Source organism: Lissotriton helveticus, chromosome 12 (genome assembly GCF_964261635.1).
Source record: "Lissotriton helveticus chromosome 12, aLisHel1.1, whole genome shotgun sequence".
NCBI lineage: Eukaryota > Metazoa > Chordata > Amphibia > Caudata > Salamandridae > Lissotriton > Lissotriton helveticus.
In genome coordinates this window covers 694,420,853-694,442,661 of record NC_136073.1, presented here as the reverse complement: position 1 = coordinate 694,442,661, position 21,809 = coordinate 694,420,853, and the positions used below count along the sequence as shown (strand labels likewise).

General features: G+C 44.2%; 1 protein-coding gene across 2 annotated transcripts in view; it reads left to right on the top strand.

Moving 5' to 3' along the window:
* The window catches only part of HYDIN (HYDIN axonemal central pair apparatus protein), a 3,619,565-nt gene that overhangs the window by 1,247,635 nt on the left and 2,350,121 nt on the right, over positions 1 to 21,809 (top strand). For both annotated transcript variants that reach the window (XM_078670948.1, XM_078670947.1), the window contains exon 29: positions 899 to 1,076. In XM_078670948.1, the coding sequence (XP_078527074.1) occupies positions 899 to 1,076 (178 nt within the window). The remainder of the gene's footprint in view (positions 1 to 898; positions 1,077 to 21,809) is intronic.

Sequence of the window (21,809 nt, the reverse complement as noted above, 5' to 3'; positions counted from 1 at the left end):
CTAGCCTGGCTGATGAAGGGTGTTACCCAGAAACCAGTCCCAGAATGCTTGTTTCTGGTTCAGGGAAGTCCTGGCTTGGTAGTTTGGGCTGGACTATTCCCATGAGGCACAAGGTCAGGACTGATTTGCATAAAGCTGAGTCTGAACTGAGGTGGCGAAGTGAGCTAAAGAATGATGATGGATTCAAACCAGATCTGTGACTGGGTTGAGTGTCTGAAAAGTTTCAGCGCTCCATCCATCATCTCCTTGTGTTTGCAGTGTTGGGCTATTCCAGCTTGCAGCTGTGGGAAGACTCCAGCCAAACAACTATTCTCACTGCCTTCAGCAAATGAAAATCAATGTTGAAGAAATATCCTCCAAATCAAAAATTAAAAGCGCTTCTCTGAATTTTGTGACAAATTTGATATATAGCAATTACAGCAAATTACTAAAATTGTAGGCAAACTTCACCTGGGTGTTGACCTGAGAGTAAACTTGCTGTCCGATAATAAAAATTATAGTCACGTTAAGAATTCTATTATCATTTATAGATTACCCACTTTGGTTGCTTCACAGCATAAACCTTGATTTTCACAATTCAGTTTCAAGTGAAAGCTTTAATTTGATTTTCACATAATTCAAAGAAATGTAATTTATTCCAATATAAAAATTCATAATGTTTCCAAAAACCTAAACAAAACTTAGTTTCTAAGGTGTTTCTTAATTTCGATTGACTTAATTTGACATTCATTACATTAAACAGCCAGAAGAGTTTATTTCTAAACTTGAAAAGTATTTTTAATTTAAGTATTTGAAGATCACATGTACTTTCTAGTCACTTGAAAAAGTATCAGACTTTATTCCTACAAATGTGTTCTACTATGAACTGTCTGATTTGTTTTAATTCTATTTCGTGCAGGGATACATTGATTCAGGTGGGGAGCAGTTAATGAAAGTTTATTACTTTCCTGGTGTGCCTGAAGTCTTTGACAGTCAATTCCAGCTGCAAATAGCTCACTTAGAGCCAGAGGAAATTATCATAAAAGGGGAAGGGATCTTTTCCAGAATCTGTCTGGATCTGCCAAGAGACATATCAGGTACCACCAACTTTTCATTCAGATGATGCACCATTTTTATTTATATGAATATTTTATTGTGTTGTTTTACTATAAAACTGAAGTATGTTTAGCTAAGCCATCAAAACACAAAGTACCTGACATTCAAAATGTTTACAACTATGAAATGAAAAAAGTAAAACATTTTAAAAAGTATATTGTATGAGGCTGGCTTAGTAGATGGTGCACACTTATTTAAGTGAAGCACTCTGCACTAATCCAGACAGCCCTTATGGTGATTTCATTGGTCTTAGACAACCATAGAAAGCTCTCTAAGTGGTAGCTATGGAGAGTAGCTTCAGGCTTAGTCCAGGAGTGTTAAGCAGCTTGTTTCACCAGTACTAATCATGTAGTGTAGGTCAAACGAAAAAGAACCACACAGCGTAATAATAAAAATAGCTTTATTTATTATACATAATCACTATCACATTGGTATGTCTCCGACCTGGAGATGCCAACACAATATTTCAAAAGGAGAACAGGTAAGTACCACAAATGCACAGTGGTCCCCAGAGGGAGACCAAACCATATACTAACAAAGTGGATTGCGAACTGTGACTGAAGTCGAGACTTGATCCAGAATACTTAGAAGAGCTGGGGACCGAAGGAACCACCCGAGATAAGTACCCAGTAATCCCACAGAGGTTGTATGCAGAGTGGAAACTCAGCAGCATACTCAGTGCAAGTCAATGTGGAGTCCCGGTTGCAATTTTGAAGAAGGCCCCTTTCCAGTGGAACCTGAAGAAACCCTGTGGAAGACGGAAAGTTGGAGAGTCACCCCACCTGTGTATATCCAAGGAGCCAGGATACCTACAACAGGGAAGCCGGGTACATAGGTGCAAACAATGGAGGACTTCAGTAAAGATGCTGCTGGCGAAGAAGGTGAAAGAGTCCAGTGGAAATCAAGAATGGATTCTTGAAGAGAAGTATCTGCAAGGAAAGGGGTCAGAGTCTTTGCCACTCAGGAGTCACCAGGAGGCACGGAAGAACAATGATCAACAATGATGGAAGATGTAGAAGAGTTGACTATGACCTTATTGGTCCAGCTGTGAGGACCAGGCCATGCTGTGGAAGTCCAGGAGCCATTCATGAGCTGTCCCATGTCGGAAGTCGAGAAACAGGGCATTGGTGTCTGGCGGGAGCACCAACAGTCCTTGGCAGCAGCAACAGACGTGGAAAACAAATAAGGGGCAGTTTCAGGATCAGCAAGATCTAAGGGACTCACCAAAGGCAGGAGAGTCAGAGGAGGCACCGAGCAAGCAGGGGCGCCCACTGGAGCTAAAGAAGACCCACAAGAGGACACACAGGCCGAAGGAACGGGAGTCGCCAGAGGGCCTCGAGCAGCTCACCAAAGGTGCAGGCCCACAGTGCAGATGATTCAGTGAGGATGAAGATATTGGGAGGAAGAGATGCTTTAGACTTCTTGGAGCCCCAATAACTCTGGAAAAGAGAGTTAACAAGCCTTAGCAACAGCAAGTCTAAGTGGTGCAAAGGGGTGCTGTTCCAGCAGTTCTGACGAGGGATACGGACCTCAAACTTGGTGAGAAGATACTGTAGGCCTCGAGGGAGTTGCCGAACCACCACCTGTGTTGCTGGGCATTTCGAAGTCAGAGGACTTCTGTAGCAGGAGACCGGTCAGCTTAGTTGCGGTGCCTGCAGAGGTAGGGGAGTGACTCTTTCACTCTAAGGGAGATTGCTTTGGGTGTTTTTGATGCCCACAGGCTTGAAGAAAAACCTGGCTGAAGCACGGGGTCAGATGACGCAGAAGACTATCAGGACGACGAGAGCAGGGGCAGCAGGAGACTTCCCAGACAGTCTCGGTTCCCAAAGCGAAGTCCAACGCAGTCCAGAGTGCGCAGACGGTAGAAGTAGAAGTGGTTTCCAGTCTAAATCTTGTCCCACAATGAATCTGAAGAACAGACCACAGGTAAGCCCTTAAGTGCCCAAAGAAGAGGGTTGGGACGATACAGGGATACCTCCCAGAGGAGGGGCTGGACAGAGGGTACGATACTCCCATGTCCTTTGTCCACTTTCGCTCCAGAGCGAGAGCCAACAGATTGCTGAACTGGTTCCATCTGGAGTATGCATGGAGGGCACAGAATATGCCCTTCAAAGCAGTCTGGTGGTGTTGGCAAGCACCCCCACCCCAGCCCAATACTCTAATCCCTGTATGGGAGGTGGTCACACCTCCATGTGACAGGAAACCTATTGTTCTACCTTCCCCTGCTTGAGCGCAGTGCAGCAGCAGGAGAACAAAATCGTGTCTGTGGTCGGCAGTTGCACCAGCTTGCTGTTAAACCCTGAAAGGCTGGTAGTGGGAAAACAGGATGGCTCCCTACGGGAGCCCCCCAGTACATGGGATCCTACATCCAACACTTGAATCAGTGTTTGGGTAGGATTCCAACATGTTTGATACCAAACGTGACCGGTTTTGGTGCAGCCAATATATAGTTAGACATCTCGTAATTGACTTAATGTCCACTATATGTATAAAATGTCTGACCACACTTACAAAGCCTGGAGAATCGACTCCTGGGTTTGTAGGGGGTGTCCTGCTCATGCAGGGCACCCTCAAACCTATAACCCATCCTCCTGCATTAAGGAATGAAAGGCTTACTTTACGGGTGACTTATAGGTTTTAAGCACAGTGACCTCAAATATAAGGAAACTTATATCTATGATGAGTGGTGATTGCACCAACTAACAGAGGCTGCAATGGCAGGCCTGTACCACAGTTTAAGTGGGCTCTCATTGTTGGCATAATGCATGCTGCAGCCTATGGGAGACCCCTGGTGTACCTATGCCCTGAGTACCTTAGTGCCATATACTATGGACTTAGAAGGATACACCAGTAGCCAATTAGGAAGGTACCAAAGTACGTACCATAGTCCAATTTAGGCAGAGAGCACAGTGATTGGGGTCCTGATTAGCAGGATCCGAGTCAGACTAGTCAGGAAACAGAATGACACCATCAAAAAGTGGGGATAACCATGAAAGCAGATCCTACTTTCCTACATATATGTGGTCCAACCGATCTACTTTAAAACAGGTTTATCAACCCCTTATCTGTTGTGCCTTTTTGTCCCCAGTGCTGAACCCTTTTTTGGCTATTTGGGGTAGTTTGGGCTCCATCATTTTTTTTCACATTCGGAATCCATGCCAAATTTGCGCAATGTTTTCCAAAATTCTGGGGATTCTAATTGTACCCAGGTTTTGTGAATTCCCCTAGGTGGGACCGAGAAATTAGACAAAATATGGCTACATTTGGGGGGGGGGGGAATGGAAAAAGTGCTGCAGAAGAAAGCATCTGTTTTTGGTTCCTGAAAATGGCATCAACAAAAGGTTTGCAGTGCTAAAATCACCATCTTTCCAGCTTTAATGAACAGGCAGACTTGAATCAGAAAACCAAATTCTTTATGCAGTTTTAGCATTTTACTCGGAGATAACCCATTGTTCCTATTTTTTGTGCTTGCAACCTCCTTCCAGGTTGTGGAGAAACTGGTATGGAACCAATGGGGGATCCTGGAAAGCTATGCATTTCTGAAACCTAGACAAAATAGTGAATTCAGCAAGTGGTCATTTTTGTAGCTCCTTCAAGGTTGTCCTATAATAAGTAACAGTTGAAATTAAAAAGAAATATTTAAATTGAGTTGAAAATAACAGCCATTTGGGTCTGTTTATATCTGTAACTTCTTCTAACTATGGCAGATTTCTTAAAGCAATATACTCTTTCGTCCACTGGACCGTTCTGGTTGTGGGAATCTATAGTGCTTGTCAGTTCTATAGGAACCCTAGGTACCCAGAGCAAACAACCGAGCTGGACCATACAGTGGTTTTACATTGTGTACTTACAATATATCATTCAGATGGTAAAATAAAAAGAATGTAAAAAGGGTATTAAGGAAAACTCTGTATTTCTGAAATGTACACCAGCTACTGAGGTTAGGAACAATGGTTGTTTGTACTTCTCTGAATTTATGGGTACACATACTGGCAGGTGTTTCAGAGGGCATTTTTGTAAAACGTCTTCTGTGTTACACACTTGCTTACATTTGATAGGTACAATTGTAGAGATATGTATTTGGTAATAACAAATGTTTTACTATTCTGTATTCCCACATATCGCCCAATGCAAATGGGTCCCCACTTGTGTGGCTGGGCCATCCGCCTGCGACACAAAACATGACCTATGAGATATTTCACCCAGCAAAATGCATGTTTTTTCACAATGTGGCTAGCTATTTTGGACTGCAGCTCACCCAGCACCAAGGGAAACTACCAAACCAGCATATCTTTTGAAAGCTGTACACCTGGGGGAGTCCAGGGTGGGATGACTTGTGTGGCTTTCACCAGGATTTATTTTACCCAGAATGCGGTGCAAAGCTCAAACATTGCCTAAAAAGCAAATTTTCCTTGAATTTCTGTGGGGAAAAGTCCTGGAATCTGCATACAGCCACAATTGTCATACCACTTAGAGCTCCCTCAAGTCTCCCTAGAAAACCTGTATCTCACTTGTGTGGTTAGACCAAGTGGCACACACAACGTAGATACATCACATTTTTCCAATGAAAAACATGTTTTTTGCAATGTAGGTAGCTGAGGATTTTGGGCCTCAGCTTAACCGGCAGCTAGGGAAACGTACCAAACAGGCACATTTTTTAAAAACAGACACCCGGGGGAGTCCAGGGAGTTGTGACTTTCATGGATCCCTAACATTTTCCTTCCCAGAATCCCCTGCAAACCTCAAATTTAGCTAAAAAGTCACATTTACCTCACATTTCCGTGTGGGAAAGTTATGGGATCACCGGGCCGGCACAAATTTCCTACCATTCAGCATTCCCCCGAGTGTCAGGATAAAAATGTTACCTCACTTGTGTGGGTGGGCCAAGTGCCATTGACAGGGAGGGCCCAAAATGTGTTGTGGAGACAACAAAATGATCTGCCACAAAACGACCTAGTTTTGCAAGCGGGGCATCTGCATTTTTGGTCCCAGGCTCCGAGGCCATCTAGGGAAACCCAACCTAGCTCAACCTAGACATTGCTGAAAACTAGACACCCAAGGGAGCCAGGGAGGTGTGGCTTGCGTAGATCCCCTAATGTTTTCTTACGCAGAATACCCTGCAAAGATGTAACATTAAATAGAAATGCAACTTTTCCCTTTCATTTCTGTGATGTAAAGTACAGGAATATGCAGGGGTCCACAAAATTCCGACCACCCAGTGTTTCCCCACCTATCCCAATAAAAATGCAACCCCTCTTGTATGTCTGGGCCTAGTTGCCCGCGTTAGGAATAGATCTCACCAGGGTCACCAGTAGTCCTCATGAAGGACTACTTTTGACCCTCGATTTATCCATTCCTGTAACAGGCACTAGATCCTGTCACACGAGTGGGGTAGTGTTTTTATCAAAGCAAGTGGGGTACGATGGGTGGTAGGAGGTTTGTGGATCCCTGCACATTCCTGTAGTTTACGTCACATAACTGCAAGGAAAATGAGGACTTTTAATCAATGTTACACCTTCACAGGGTATTCTGGGTAATAAAGCATTACAGGATCCACACAAGCAACATCTCACTGGAATCCGCTTGATATCTACTTTTCATACATGTCTGGGGTTGATAGGATTTCCTACATGTTTGCCAACCCCAGAACAATTAGTACACCTACAGTAGTTATTATCACTACATTACGTTTTGGACCTTTCTCTGTTGCATGCACTTGGCACACCCACTCAAATGAGGTAGCATTTTTATTGGGACACCTGGGGAATACACGGTGGCAGGAAATTTGTGCCGGCCCGGTAAGCCCACAACATTCCCACATAGAAATGGGAGGAAAATATGACTTTTGAGCTGAATTTGGGGTTTACAGGGGATTCTGGGTAAGAAAACGTTGGAGGATCTATGCAAGTCACCCCTCTCTGGGGTGTCTAGTTTTCAGGTATGTGTGGGTTTTGTAGGTTTCCCTACATGACCGCCGAGCCCCAGACCAAAAACGGAGATGCCCCCCTTGCAAAACAAGGTCGTTTTGTGATCGATAATTTTGATGTCTCTACAATACGTTTTGGGCCCTTCCCTGTTGCAGACACTTGGCCCACCCACACAAGTTAGGTAGAATTTTTATCGGGACACCTGGGGGAACCCTGGGTAGTAATTAATTAGTGCTGGCCTGGTGATCCCACAACTGTGCCACACAGAAATGTGAGAAGCATTTTTTTTGTCAATTAATCAAATTTACAAGGGCTTCTGGTTGGTAAAACTTGTGGGATCTACACAAAACATACAACATATTGTACGCCTAGTGACCCATTTCCAAAAGGATGTGTGCACAAAAGGTGCTCACTACAGAGAGAGCCTGCACAGACAGTAAAAAGCAAAAAAACACCAAAACATTATTGCACACCCATCGACTAGTCAATCACAACCATATTGGTTGGATATGGCATGAGGGTAATTAAATGATCCACCAGTGACTTTACGAAATAAAATCTGCAAAAGTCATTGTTAATAATTTCAACATCATATCAGCGAACCATTGACTTAAAACCCGTGAGCTGTAAAGCCACGGCAAGGCACCAACCACTTGAAAGTCCTTTCACATGCCTTTCATGCGTTACACACGGAAAAGCATTCACACTGCCAGCTGCAGTCCCCACACAGTACAACACTTACTTTACAAATAGCGCAATTCAAGGGCCCATTGTCATGCGCTCACCTGGTCCCATCTGCGGAGATGACACTGGAGCCGATGCTGGACTTCTTATCCCTCTCAGGGTCTAGCCTGTTCCCGGAATGGAATATCCGTAAACAAAGCATGGCCCCTGGAGAATGGGGAGTTGGGATAAAAAATTAAAAAAGAGAGAAGTGCAGTGTTTGATCCGCCCTGTGGCTGTACGACACTGCGTAACAAGATGTGTCTCCTCTTAGACCTTCTACTGTTGCAAGATAAATGTGCACTGATCCAGAACATCTGGTTTTGCAATGATGCACTGCACTGGAAATAACCAGAGGAGACAGTTACCATCTGTATACTAACAGGTTCTCTTCTAGAGGATCCTCATCAAAGTCATAAGCACTTAATATTCCCGCCCATGCGCGGGGACCCCGGAAAATATATAAACATTTTATATGAAAACATATAATTCCTTTAATCAGGACCCTGGTTAATCAGCTCCTCAGATTTTGGACTTTCAGTCAGGAATTGATTCTTTTTTCAACTAAATCTTTATACTTCAACATTTTGCACCTGTTGGAGTATTTCTTTACCTTTTCTCTTCAAGAGTTTAGTGTTTTTTTACCTGAAATGCCTTCCCTGTTTGATCCCTGCCCTTTCTGTGGCAAGAAGAAGGCCAAAACAGGCTCCTACTCTGTCTGTATCCTTTTCCTTCCGGATTCTCATGCTCCTGAGACTTGTCAACACTGTCAGTCTTTTTCAAGACAGACTCTCAAAGAGAGGGAAAGGATTTGCCTTCATGGACTCTCTGAAAAAGGTTAAGCTTCCACCTCTAGTGGCCAGTCTCCTGTGAGGCAGAAAAAGAAGAGACCTAGATCTTCGTCCAGAAGCAAGGTAACAGCCTGCTGTTCATCGGTATTGGGCTCGGCGCCAAGAATGCCTCCGCCGGCGAAGAAAACGTCGACAACACTCCCATCAACGGCGTGCTTGCCGTCGAGAGAACATCAGTCATCTTCGAAGTCTTCCAGACATGGAGGTACGTCAACGGTCCCTCCGCCACCGTCAACCGGGTGTCGTCGAGGAGTCGCTTTCTGTTGCTGCTGGACCACCCAATATCAAGGCACTGCTCTCCGTCGTCGCCGTCTATTCAGGGTTTGACATCGAAGCACAGCCCTCCGTTGCCAACAACCAGGCGGCGGTCAAAGTCGAGGCCTAGACCATCAACGACGTCGAAGGATTCCGGCGAAACAGATCCCTCCGTTGCAGCCATCAAGACGCTCGACGTCCCGGTCAAGATCATCAGCGATAAGAAAAGACTCAGTGTCGAGAAAGACTCCTTCGTTGCAGCCCACAAGACGGAGCTCAACGTCGAGGCCAAGATTGACGGCATCAAGAGGGTCGACGTTGAGAAGGTTTTCTCCAATACCTACCCGGCGTTCGACGTCGAGCCATGGTACGTTGTTGGGTACTACTCTTCCAACGTCAAAACAAAAGTCTACGACGACAGAACGTTGGTCAACGTCGGAGCATGCAATACTGATGCCAAGGCAGAAACGCCTTCATTGGACTCACAGGTCTTAGTGGCGCATAGTCTATCGACGTCGAGACATTCATTGTCGACGTCGTCACACCATTGGACCTCAAGAAGAAACCATTCTTCTTCAAAAGACCGTTTGGAACCATCAGTTTGGGCTGCAGGATTACCGCAATTCATCTTAACATCAAGAAGTTAATCTTCTTCATCCTCACAGTGGAGGGTACAAAACTACCCCAGAGATCACGACTCCACCTACCCAACAAGAGGAAGTACACAATTCTCCCTCAGTGCATCTCTCGCCTAGGTGGCTTCTCCCGGTTCACTATTGGCAGAAAAAATCTTCACAGGTTCAACAGACCTTGAACTATTCAAGCCCTCTCTATAGATCCCCTCTGGCTCGGCTGGTGCAGGCAGTTGACCGATCACCCACCACTCCCTCCAGGGTCCGCCAGAGCGATAAATCTCCTCCACGAAGATTCTCTTCTCATCTTCATAGGAGATGAAGATCACCTTCCTGGTCTTCTTCTTCAACCCATTCCTCCAAGAGGGGTTATTCTCCAAATCTCTGACGGACAGTCCACCCGCCAGAGTTTCACCTGTTGACGACATCAACACATTTCATGATGTTCTGTCTAGAGGGGCACAAAAGGTGAATATAGAAATGTCTACACCTCAGACATTGTCATCTATTATTTTTGAAACTCTAATCAGAGATCCGCATCAAGACCTTTGCTGCCATTAGTTCCTGGTCTTCTGCAACCAGTCATGGATGTTTTTCCTACTCCTGCAACAGTCAAAACAGCCCCAGGAAGGATCTTAAAGAAGTACAAAACTGCAGAACAAGATCCCCTGTTACTCAGGTCATATCCTCCACCAGATTTGGTGATAATTGCGGCTGCTAAGAAGTCCCATGCAGTTGCTTCATATTTCACAGTACCTCTGGTAAACAGAGCAGAGCCCAGGACTCTAGTCTAGCTCCTGGGCTCTAGTAGAAAAGATTGTGGCTCTGCAGCAGCTTTTTTTTAAAGTTTCAAGTGCGTCGGCTGTGTTGGGCCGTTATGATAGAGTGTTATGGGACTCTCTGGAACGCTTCAAAGAACAGCCACCCAAAGAAGACAGCCAAGACTTTGGAGAGATTCTCCAGGAAGGGGCCCTCGTGGCCAACCTAACGATCAGTGCGGCTGCGGATGGGGCATCCTTAGCTGCTCATTCATATTCGCATGGGGTATACGCGACAAGATCCTCCTGGCTACTGCTTACAGCATTAAAACCGGAGGGTCAACAACGCATCCTGAACCTTCCTTTTACCGGAAATCGGCTGTTCGTCTCTGACACTGATGAGTAGATGGCCCGCATGAAGTCTGAACTAGACACTCTCAAAGCTGTCGGTTTGGAGAAAAAGAACGAATTTAGATGTTGGTACAGGCCTTACAATCGTAGAGCTTACCATCAGAGGGTTCAAACCCCTCAATGGTCCCAATACAAACCTCAATATCAAGGATGTCGCCCTTCTTAGAGGTAGAGGAACGTCCCGACAGTCCTCCTCAACTGCCAAGAACACCGGCAAACAATGAGGGTTCACTTCCTCCGTCGCCGTCACCCACTCCAGTGGGAGGAAGTATCTCTGGACATATAAAAGAGTGGCGCAAAATAACAAACGATCAATAGGTCGCGTCCAAAACGCTGCTGCCAGGGCCCTGGTTGGTTTACCCAGATTCTGCTCAGCTAGAAAAACCATCTCTAATCTCCATTGGCTTCCGGTGGCACAGAGAATAAAGTTTAAATCCCTGATACTGACATTTAAAATTTTAAAGCTCTCTTCCCCTCAGATTTTGCAGCAACTTATTTCCCCTTATGTTCCTGCTCGTTCTCTGAGGTCTACTGCTCTCCACCTTGCCATTGTTCCTCGTTTCAAGAGATCCAGGACTGGCGGTCGATCTTTCCGAGTCCTCGCCGCCAAGTTATGGAATTCCTTGCCTGTCCACATTCGTGCCATTAATGAGCTCCTCGCTTTCAGGAAGGCTGTTAAAACCTTTCTCTTCCCCTCAGGTCCTTAATTCTGTTGTTGTGTTGTGTCTTCCACCTTCTGTCCGGTTTTTGTTCTGTTCTAGCACCAGGACGCCCCTTTGCTGGGGCATCTGTGCGCTCTATAAATCCGGATAACATAACATAACATAACATAACAGGTGCTAAATATATTGATGAATGGCTATACACTACGTTTTCATGCCCCCCCCCCCCCCCCCCCAAGTCCATTCCGCCAGGGAAACCAACAGTTCACCAGCTTCCACTCTTGCGTCGAGAGGTCTTTCCTCTACTATAAAAATTGGCCATAGAAAAAGTTCCCCCATCACAGAAAGGAGAAGGGGTATACTTCAGGTATTTTATCATACAGAAGAAGCGTTTAGAAGAGAAGTTCAGACCCATTCTTGATCTATGTCTCCTAAACAAAAACATCAAAAAAGAAAGGTTTTGCATGCTGGCGCTCCATCAAATATACCTACATCTTCAAAAAGGGGATTGGATGTGCTCGATAGACCTCCAGGATGCTTTCTTCCATGACCCAATTGCACCACTGCACAAAACGTTTCTACGCTTCATGGTAGGCACAAAACATTATCCTTCCGTTCGGCCTGAAATCTGCTCCTCGAGTGTTCACGAAATGCATGGCAGTGGTAGCCGCGGCTTTACGTCGCCAAGGTCTGTTCGTCTACCAATATCTAGACGATAGGCTTCTGAAGGGCTCCTCACCTCAAATGGTACAAGACCACTATCGAATATGCCTGAACTTACTGCAGCGCCTCGGCCTTCATGTAAATATGGAGGAATCAATCCATCAACCCACCCAAAGGATACACTATCTAGGGCTACCCTGGACTCCAGTGTAGGAAAAGTGTTTCCTTCGGAGGAGAACCTATTATCAATCCAACAGAAGTGCAATCTCCTTCAAGCCCCTCAACCCTCAGTTCGTCAAGTCGCTTGACTTGCATCTTGCATTTTTCCGGTTCCCAACTCCAGGCTGAGGATGAGACCTCTTCAACAGGACTTGGAAGACACATGGGACCAGATGTCGGCACAATGGGAAGACAGAATTATTTTTTCCCAGTCTGCGAAAGCTTCCATTCCCTGGTGGACTCTCCGGAGAAATCTCTTGATGGGAGTTCCTTTCCATCAAACCCCCCCGACACAATCCCTGATCACAGATGCCTCAATTCAGAGCTGGGGAGCGCACATGGGTCGTCTACAGACGCAGGGCAGGTGGTCGATCAAAGAACAATCATATCATATAAATATGCTAGAACTAAGGGCAGTACATCTAGCCCTCAAGGCGTTCTACCCATCGATACAAACCAAATCGATATTGGTACAAACGGACAGCATGTCCACCATGTACTACCTAAACAAGCAAGGGGAATTTCTCTCATCCTCAGTCCCTGGAGGCTCAAGCGATTTGGCATTCACTCCTGGCCAGAAAGCTCTCTATCACCGTGGTCCATCTGCCATGGGAACAAAATTTGCAGGCGGATTCTCTGAGCCGGCACTTCGAAGATCAGCAAGTCTGGGTATTAAACAACAAAGTGGTGGTAGACATTTTTCTATTTTTATTTATTTATTTATTTTTGCCATTTATAAAGCGCGAACGAATACCCGTAGGCGTCTTGGCGCTAAACAATTCGCATAACTTCAGGTCAGTATTAAAGCTCCAGAGGAATTTGGTGAAAGTTATTGATCAAAAAGCCATGTTTTTAAATGCTTGCGGAACTGGAGAAGTGAGGGGCTTAGCCTAATGTTTTGAGGCAGAGTGTTCCATAGTTTGGGTGCCACTACTAAAAAGCGGCGGTCACCCCAGGACACTGTTTTGGACCGAGGTATCACTAGCTGGTTAAGGGTGGTGGAACGAAGCTGTCTAGAAGGTGTGTAGGGTTTCAATTGGTCCTTCAGGAAGTGAGGTCCTTGATCGTTGAGTGCCTTGTACACTATACATAGTGATTTAAACTTAATTCTGTTCCGGATCGTCAGCCAGTGGTATTTTTTAATGGTATCTGATATGGCCGCGAATTTAGGTGTTCCAGAAAGCAGACGTGCTGCGGCATTCTGTATTGCCTGTAGCTTTGTCGTGACCCTAACCTGAGCATTAAGGAATAGGCCGTTACAATAATCAAGGGACGATAAGACCAAAGAGCTAACCAGTGTCTTAGTCGCTGCTTCTGGCAGGAACGGGCTGATTTTTCTAATCATTCTAAGTTTGTAGTGAGCTGTGGTTGCTACTTTGTTTGCGTGATCCATAAAGTTAAGACCATCGTCAAAAATGACTCCCAAGTTCCTAACCTTAGCTGTCGGACTGTGAGGTACTCCAAAGGCTGACGGCCACCAGCATGATGACCAAGCTGGTGAGAGTGGTCCAAAAATGATTACCTCTGTTTTTCCAGAGTTTAGCTTGAGGCAATTTGTAGCCATCCACTCTCCAATTTCCCGCATTCCATTTTGGAAGCGTTGTGCCACCTTGCCTCCGTCACCCTTGATGGCCAGTACCAATTGCGTGTCATCCGCATAAGAGGTTAGGCTCATCCCATGTGCTTTGATAACATTAGCAAGGTCCGACACATAGATATTAAATAGTGTCGGACTGAGGGATGAGCCTTAAGGAACCCCGCACGGCAGCGAGAGCTGTGCAGATTGGTAAGGTCCCAAGGTGACCGCTTGTGTTCTGTCTGCCAAGAAAGATGCAAGCAAATCTCTAGCAGAGTGACAGATACCCATCTTTCCGACACGGTCGACCAAGATCTTGTGGTCGACCGTGTTGAAAGCTGCTGACAGGTCAAGCAGTACTAGAACTGCTGTCCCACCTTGGTCCTGAATTGCTCTGACATCGTCCGCGGCTTTAATCAGGGCAGTTTCGGTCCCGTGATACTTTCGGAAGCCGAATTGAGTATCGTCCAGCAGTCCGTATTTCTCAATATGCTCCGATAATTGAAGATTCATGGCCTTTTCGGCCACTTTGGCTATAAAAGGGAGGCTTGCAATAGGCCTGTAGTTTTTTAATTCATTTTTGTCCAGGCTAGGTTTCTTTAGTAGGGGTTTTAGTAAAGTGTTTTTTAACGAGTTAGGATATATCCCGGAACTCAGTATGGAGTTACAAACTTGTGTGATAACTGGAATAATAGAGTCCATCACCGGAGGAAGGAATGAAAAAGGACAGGGGTCGAGAGCGGATCCTGTTTTAATTGTAGAGACAATGTTCCTTATATGATCAGTTGTGAGTACTTTAAAGCCAGTAAAGGCATTTACCAAGGGAGTACAGGAAGAAGGAGCATTCGTCGTGGTATGTTTTGAAGTAAAGGCTTGGTATATGTCGTCCACTTTAGAGAAAAAGAATTTGGCCAAGGCATCGCACAGTATTTGTGATGGGGGAGGAATAAGATCGGGGATATTGCCTGACAGTGTTTTAGTGATCTCATATAATTGCTTGCTTGAGTTTTTAGCTTTATTGATTTGTTCTGAATAGAATGATTTTTTCGCCTTTACAATCATTGCTTTGTAGAGTGCCAATGACTCTTTATAGCAGGTCTTGCTCTCTGTATCGTACGTTTTCCTCCAAAGCCTTTCCTTATTCCTGTTGCATTGTTTTTGTATTCTCAATTCATCAGTATACCATGGAGCAGTCGGTTTGGATCTGTTCCTGGATAGGGACTTGATAGGAACTAAAAGATTGGTGGCGTGGCCAAGCCAGTCCTGGAGCTGTTGTGTAGCCCTGTTAGAATCGGTGGACACCAGTGGACGAGTGCGGTCCAACTGTATTTTTAGATCTGACTGGTTTAGTTCTTCCAATCTTTGAAAGAGCCTAAGTCGGTGGAGATAGCTTTCTTGCTAGAGTGTGCCTTAATTGTCATTTTACTGAATATAGCGTAATGATCAGTCCAAGGTATCGGTAGGATATCTGATATATGCAGACCCTCAACATTGGAGAATATAACATCCAAGGTGTGCCCCGCCAAGTGAGTGTCAGAGGCAACTAATTGTCTTAGCCCCAATGTCTCCAAATCTGCAATAAGGGCAGACGTGTCACTATGGTTAGATTGTTCTAAATGAAAGTTCAAGTCGCCCAGTACCGTAAAAGACTCTTCTGTGGCTAATGATTCCAATATGGTACTTAGATTGGCAAGGAAACCAGTCCTTGTTCCTGGAGGTCGGTATAACAGTACCCCCTTGAAATTACAAAGAGCGGTGAGCTTAATTGCAAACTGCATCGCTTCGCATGAGGTGGATGGAATAGGTGCAATTCTAGCTATGAACCGTTCTCTCGCTATGATAGCCAAGCCGCATCTTCTTTTACGTACTCTGTCCTGTCGATAGACTTTATATCCATTTGGTACTGCAATCACTAAATCTGGATCCGAAGAATCATCGGTCCATGTTTCTGTGATAAAAAGAATATCTAAGTTATAATCGATGATGAGGTCCGCTATTTCCTGACTGTGCTTGCACAGTGAGCGCGCATTAATGAGTGCCATAACAATGGTGTCGTCATTAAGGTTAGTTTGTTGCTTGACGTGAGTTGTGAAGTTGTTTATTGGTATGGAACTGTTACAGTGTGGACAGAGCGTGGTTGGTTCATGTAATGCCAGTGTAGGGTCCAACCTTATACAACCGGGTACAGACGATGGTCGGAGTTCCATTAAAGAAGTATGGGAGTAAACCAGATTATGGTCGGTTAGAGGACGGCCAAGGGTTGGGGCCCTAGGCCCGGTCCCGGCGCGGACGGGCGCCGACAGGCTTGCCTTTGGCGCGCCCGCTGCGCCCGTCCGCTGCGCGGACGGGAATGTCTCGTATTTTTATACATGTGCAAGACGGGCAGGAGGAGGGTGGGAGGGGTCCAACCACTACACCGCAACCCTTACCTCCCCTCAAGATGGCGGCTGAGGTGGGTCGAGTGAAGTGTCAGCGCCTGGAAAACGGCAGCGCTGTGGGCAGGGAGAGCCTGTAAACAGCCTCGTAGCGACGCTAATCTCGCGCCGAGGGAGGGCCGATATTTTAAAAAGTGCTATTTAAAATATCTACAATGTTTTAAAATACGCTATTCTTATTCAATAACGTGCATCAGATCCACACAGAGGTAAAGCAAAGATCCCCCGGCTTCTGCCTCAGGGGAGAAGTACACAAAAGTCGCGGTGAATGAAATACACGCCCTTAAGTATTCTGGGAGGGCGGGAGGGGTCCAACCACTACACCGCAACCCTTACCTCCCCTCAAGATGGCGGCTGAGGTGGGTCGAGTGAAGTGTCAGCGCCTGGAAAACGGCAGCGCTGTGGGCAGGGAGAGCCTGTAAACAGCCTCGGAGCGACGCTAATCTCGCGCCGAGGTAGGGGCGATATTTAAAAAAGTGCTATTTAAAATATCTACAATGTTTTAAAATACGCTACTCTTATTCAATAACGTGCATCAGATCCACACAGAGGTAAAGCAAAGATCCCCCGGCTTCTGCCTCAGGGGAGAAGTACACAAAAGTTGCGGTGAATGAAATACACGCCCTTAAGTATTCTGGGAGGGCGGGAGGGGTCCAACCACTACACCGCAACCCTTACCTCCCCTCAAGATGGCGGCTGAGGTGGGTCGAGTGAAGTGTCAGCGCCTGGAAAATGGCAGCGCTGTGGGCAGGGAGAGCCTGTAAACAGCCTCGGAGCGACGCTAATCTCGCGCCGAGGTAGGGGCGATATTTAAAAAAGTGCTATTTAAAATATCTACAATGTTTGAAAATACGCTATTCTAATTCAATAACGTGCATCAGATCCACACAGAGGTAAAGCAAAGATCCCCCGGCTTCCGCCTCAGGGGAGAAGTACACAAAAGTCATCCAACCATCGACCTCTTCGCGGACTAGTCAAACAAAAAATGCCACGCCTTCGCGTCAAGGTTTTGCAAATCAGGATCAATAGGGAATGCCCTTTTGATAGACTGGTCAGGAACTTTTGTGTACACTTTTCCGCCTCTTCCTCTCATCCCAAAGGTGATAACCAAACTCACACACTCCAGGATGTGAATGATTCTGATAGCACCAGACTGGCCACAGCAGTGGTGGTACCCGGACCTGCTACACCTCTTAGAGTGCTCACACAGGAGGCTTCCGTGCAGATCAGACCTTTTGTCAAAAATGAACGGGAAGATTCATCATCCCAACCTTCCCTCGCTGAGCTTGGCAACATGGCTCCTGAGGTCCTCCAGTACGGTCATTTAAATAAACCCTCAGGACTGTATGAACATTTTGAGGGAATCCAAAAGACCTTCCACGAGACATTCATATTCCTTTAGGTGGAAAATATTTTATCTGTGGTGCATACGAAATGGTTTCCAACCTACTAAATGTCAAGAGGAGTTAATGTTACCTTATCTCCTTCATTTAGATAACTTGGGTCTAAAATTGAATTCCATTAAGGTACATTTGGCTGCCATTACAGCCTACAGAAAGGCTCCAAATCAGCCCTCTTTCTTTCAGCTCCAGGTGGTAAAGGATTTCCTTCAGGGTTTAAAGGAGGTTTTTCCCCCTGTTAGACCTCCCTCTCCTCCATGGGAGTTGAACCTGGTTCTTTCCAAACTGATGGGTTCCACTTTCGAACCTATTCATATGGCGACCCTCCAACATCTCACATGGAAAACCGCCTTTTTGGTAGCGATTACTTCAGCTCGCAGAGTAAGCGAGATTCAGGCACTCTCTTCCAAAGAACCATTCACGGTTTTTCATCACAATAGAGTATTGTTAAGGACCCACCCCTCCTTCCTTCCAAAGGTCGTGTCGGACTTCCATTTCACCTAAACAATATAGTTGCCTTTTTTTCCCAATCCTTCTACACCAGCAGAAAGATCTCTTCATTCCCTTGATCTCAAGAGAGTTTTAAAATTCTACTTAGATAAGTCAAAACCATCAGAAAGTCTGACCAGTTATTTTTAAACTATGGTTCTATCAGGACCGGTCTTCCAGCCTCCATTGCTTCATTTCCAGATGGATAGTGTCTTGCATTATGCTGGCATATCAACTGGCAAATAAACCCCTTCTGTTTTCTCCCAAGGCACATTCCACTAGGGGAAAGGCAGCTACAGTGGCAGTTTTGCATAATGTTCCAGTGACTGAGATCTGCAAAGCAGCCACTTTGAAATCAGTTCATACATTCACAAGATACTATTGCCTCGATTCTGATTCTAGACAAGATACTCGAGTGGGCCAAGCCTCCTTGAGGAATCAATTCAGTCTTACCTCACTCTAAATGTATTTCTCTCAATGTTACTGTGTTTTTTATAATGCTCATTTGCTCGCAGGAGGAGGGGATGGACTTGGTACTCGATTCAGTGCTTATGACTATTGATGAGGATCCCCTGGAAGAGAAGGATAAATTACTTACCTGTAATCCTAGTTCTCTTCCAGGGATATCCTCATCAAAGTCATAAGCAACCCTTCCACCTCCCCGTGCAAATGAGCTAACATTATCATTTCTTTGTGCCCTGACCTCTGGGTCTCTGCAAAGAACAACTGACCTAACTGTCACCCCAGACGCATGATGGGAAGCTATGGGACATGTCTGCCTTAAAAGCACGGTGCCAGTTTTTTGATGCACTGCATTTGCTTTCATTTTCTATGTTATCTCTGTTACAATGCAGCCTACAGGCTAACAATGCCTGCTTTTTCTTCTTACAGGACTACTTTTCTGCTGTTTCATTAAAAGCAGTTCAAGTGACTTTTGGTCTTCCTGGTTTGTTTATATTTGTGCCAAGTCTACACTTCACAGCATTGTTTAGCCTTAAAGTTGGTGTATGTAAGGCTGCATTGTTTGTGTTTTCTACAATTTTTTTATATGTATATATATATATATATATATATATATATATATATATATATTCACTGAAAAAACCATAGGTTTCACACCAGTTATAGTTAGTAATTAGCATTTAAAAAACCTATTAAATTCACTGAAAAAACCATAGGTTTGACACCAGTTATAGTTAGCTGGAAGTTTTACTGACATAAAACCATTGAAATTCCCACTTTATAGTTAGTTGGACTCACTATAACTTGCGCGCCTGCAATGCACTGCTGATGATGTCACATATTACATCACTCATGACATGGTCAGTGACATCACTCATGACATCACTGATGACACCATCCAGTGAATGTGTGTCTTTCTGAAAAATAAATATGTTTTATATATGTATATGTAAAGGTCGATGGAACAATAAATGTTTAAATAAGTGTCTTAATAGATGTTTATTTTAAAAAAATTGATTGGTTAACTGGCTTATTAAGTGTATCCTAGTGAATACATATATTAGCGAGTATTGTTTAAATATTTAAATGTTTGTATCAGTGTTTCACTTTGTGTATAAGTGGCTGCATGGGTTGGTGAGTAGCTACATGCGTGTGTGTATATGGGTTATTAGATGTTTTTTTAGTATCAGTATGAGTGTCTGTATGGTTTGGTGGGGGTGTTACTTAGCACATAGATGCATCAATGACTGACTCACTGTTTGTATGTGTTTTGAAGACAGCATATGTGCAGGACTGTATGGGTGGATGAGTGTGTATATGTGTGTGTTAGTGAGTGAATGACTGTCTCACTAGTGTCTTTATCAGTAACTATATATGTTTCAATCTAGTATATGTGAGTATTGATGTATATAAGTGAGTATGTGTGAGAGTGAGAGATTGAAAGAGTTCTTGTTTAAATAAGTATGTGTTTCTATAAGTGATTGTTTAAGAGAGTAAGTATGTGTAAGTTTCCTTAGAAGTAAGGTGGTAGTGTGTGTATAGCTGTATATGCAAATACATGGATGTTCAATAGTTTATTTGCATGTGTGATTATGTGTGTGAGTAACTTTTGGATGACTGTCGGTGTGTAACAGGATGTATAGGTGTTTCACTACATATGATGAGTGAATATATGTATGAGAGACTATATAGAACTGTTGGTGAATGAGTGGATGTGTATATAGATGGTATTTCTGAATTGGTTGTTGTAACTGGTATGGGTATCTCTATTTTTTTGAAGATTTTAGTTTCTATTTTTGAATATGTGTTTCAAGGGTTACATTACACTGAAAGGAGGTCTGTCACTCTGTCACAAGGATGGTGTCATCAGTGATGTCATGAGTGATGTCACTGACCATGTCATGAGTGATGTAATATGTGACGTCATCAGCAGTGCATTGCAGGCGCGCAAGTTATAGTGAGTCCAACTAACTATAACGTGGGAATTTCAATGGTTTTATGTCAGTAAAATTTCCAGCTAACTATAACTGGTGTCAAACCTATGGTTTTTTCAGTGAATTTAATAGGTTTTTTAAATGCTAATTCCTAACTATAACTATAACATTTGGAAGAAATATCTAGTTATATGACAACAGGATACCAACATAACTTGAAGGAAATAAGAACGCCCTGAAGAAGTTCTGTTGTACAGAACGAAACGTTTCGGCTGGCTGTGGTACATAAACTTAAGGAAAATAAAAGCATTTGAATATACACCAAGATTCAGCGCTTCAATAAGGACTCTAAGTGATATGATTTGATTGGACTTATTGTGCAAGTGGTGCTGTGCCAAACTTTGGAATATTCTCCACTACTCTCTACTACTTACTCTCTCCTACTCCACTACTCTCAAATACTCACTCTATACTACTCATTCTCTACTACTCTACTACTCTCTACTACTCTCTCTCTACTACCCTCTCTCTACTACCCTCTCTCTACTACTCACTCTTTACTACTCACTCTCTACTACTCTCTACTACTCACTCTCTACTTCTCACTCTCTACTACTCTCTACTACTCTCTCTCTACTACTCACTCTCTACTACTCACTCTACTACTCACTCTCTACTACTCACTCTCTACTACTCTCTCTCTACTAGTCTCTACTACTCACTCTACTACTCACTTTCTACTACTCTCTACTATTCTCTCTTTCACTCTCTACTACTCTCTACTACTCACTCTCTACTACTCTCTACTACTCACTCTCTACTACTCACTCTACTATTCACTCTACTACTCTCTACTACTCACTCTCTGCTACTCTCTCTACTGCTCTCTACTACTCACTCTCTACTCTCTATTACTCACTCTCTACTCTCTACCTCTCTACCTCTCTCTACTTCTCTCTCTACTAGTCTCTACCTCTCTACCGCTACCTCTCTACCACTACCTCTCTACCTCTACACCTCTACCTCTCTACCTCTCTCTACACGCACACATATACACATATATATATGCATATATATGCATATGCATTTATATATATGTATGTGTATGTATATACATACATATATATGAGAATAAACTGGTTCCCTTGCGGAATAAAACAAATAAGCTAAAACTTAGGCTTTAAGTCAAACAGATAAAATCATGAACTAATGCGGTCATCAACATGAAGTACAGCAAAATTTATTAAAGAAACAAGAATAAAAACAGTTTACATTTATACATCATAGAGTTCCTAAACATAACAATTAAAATTCAAA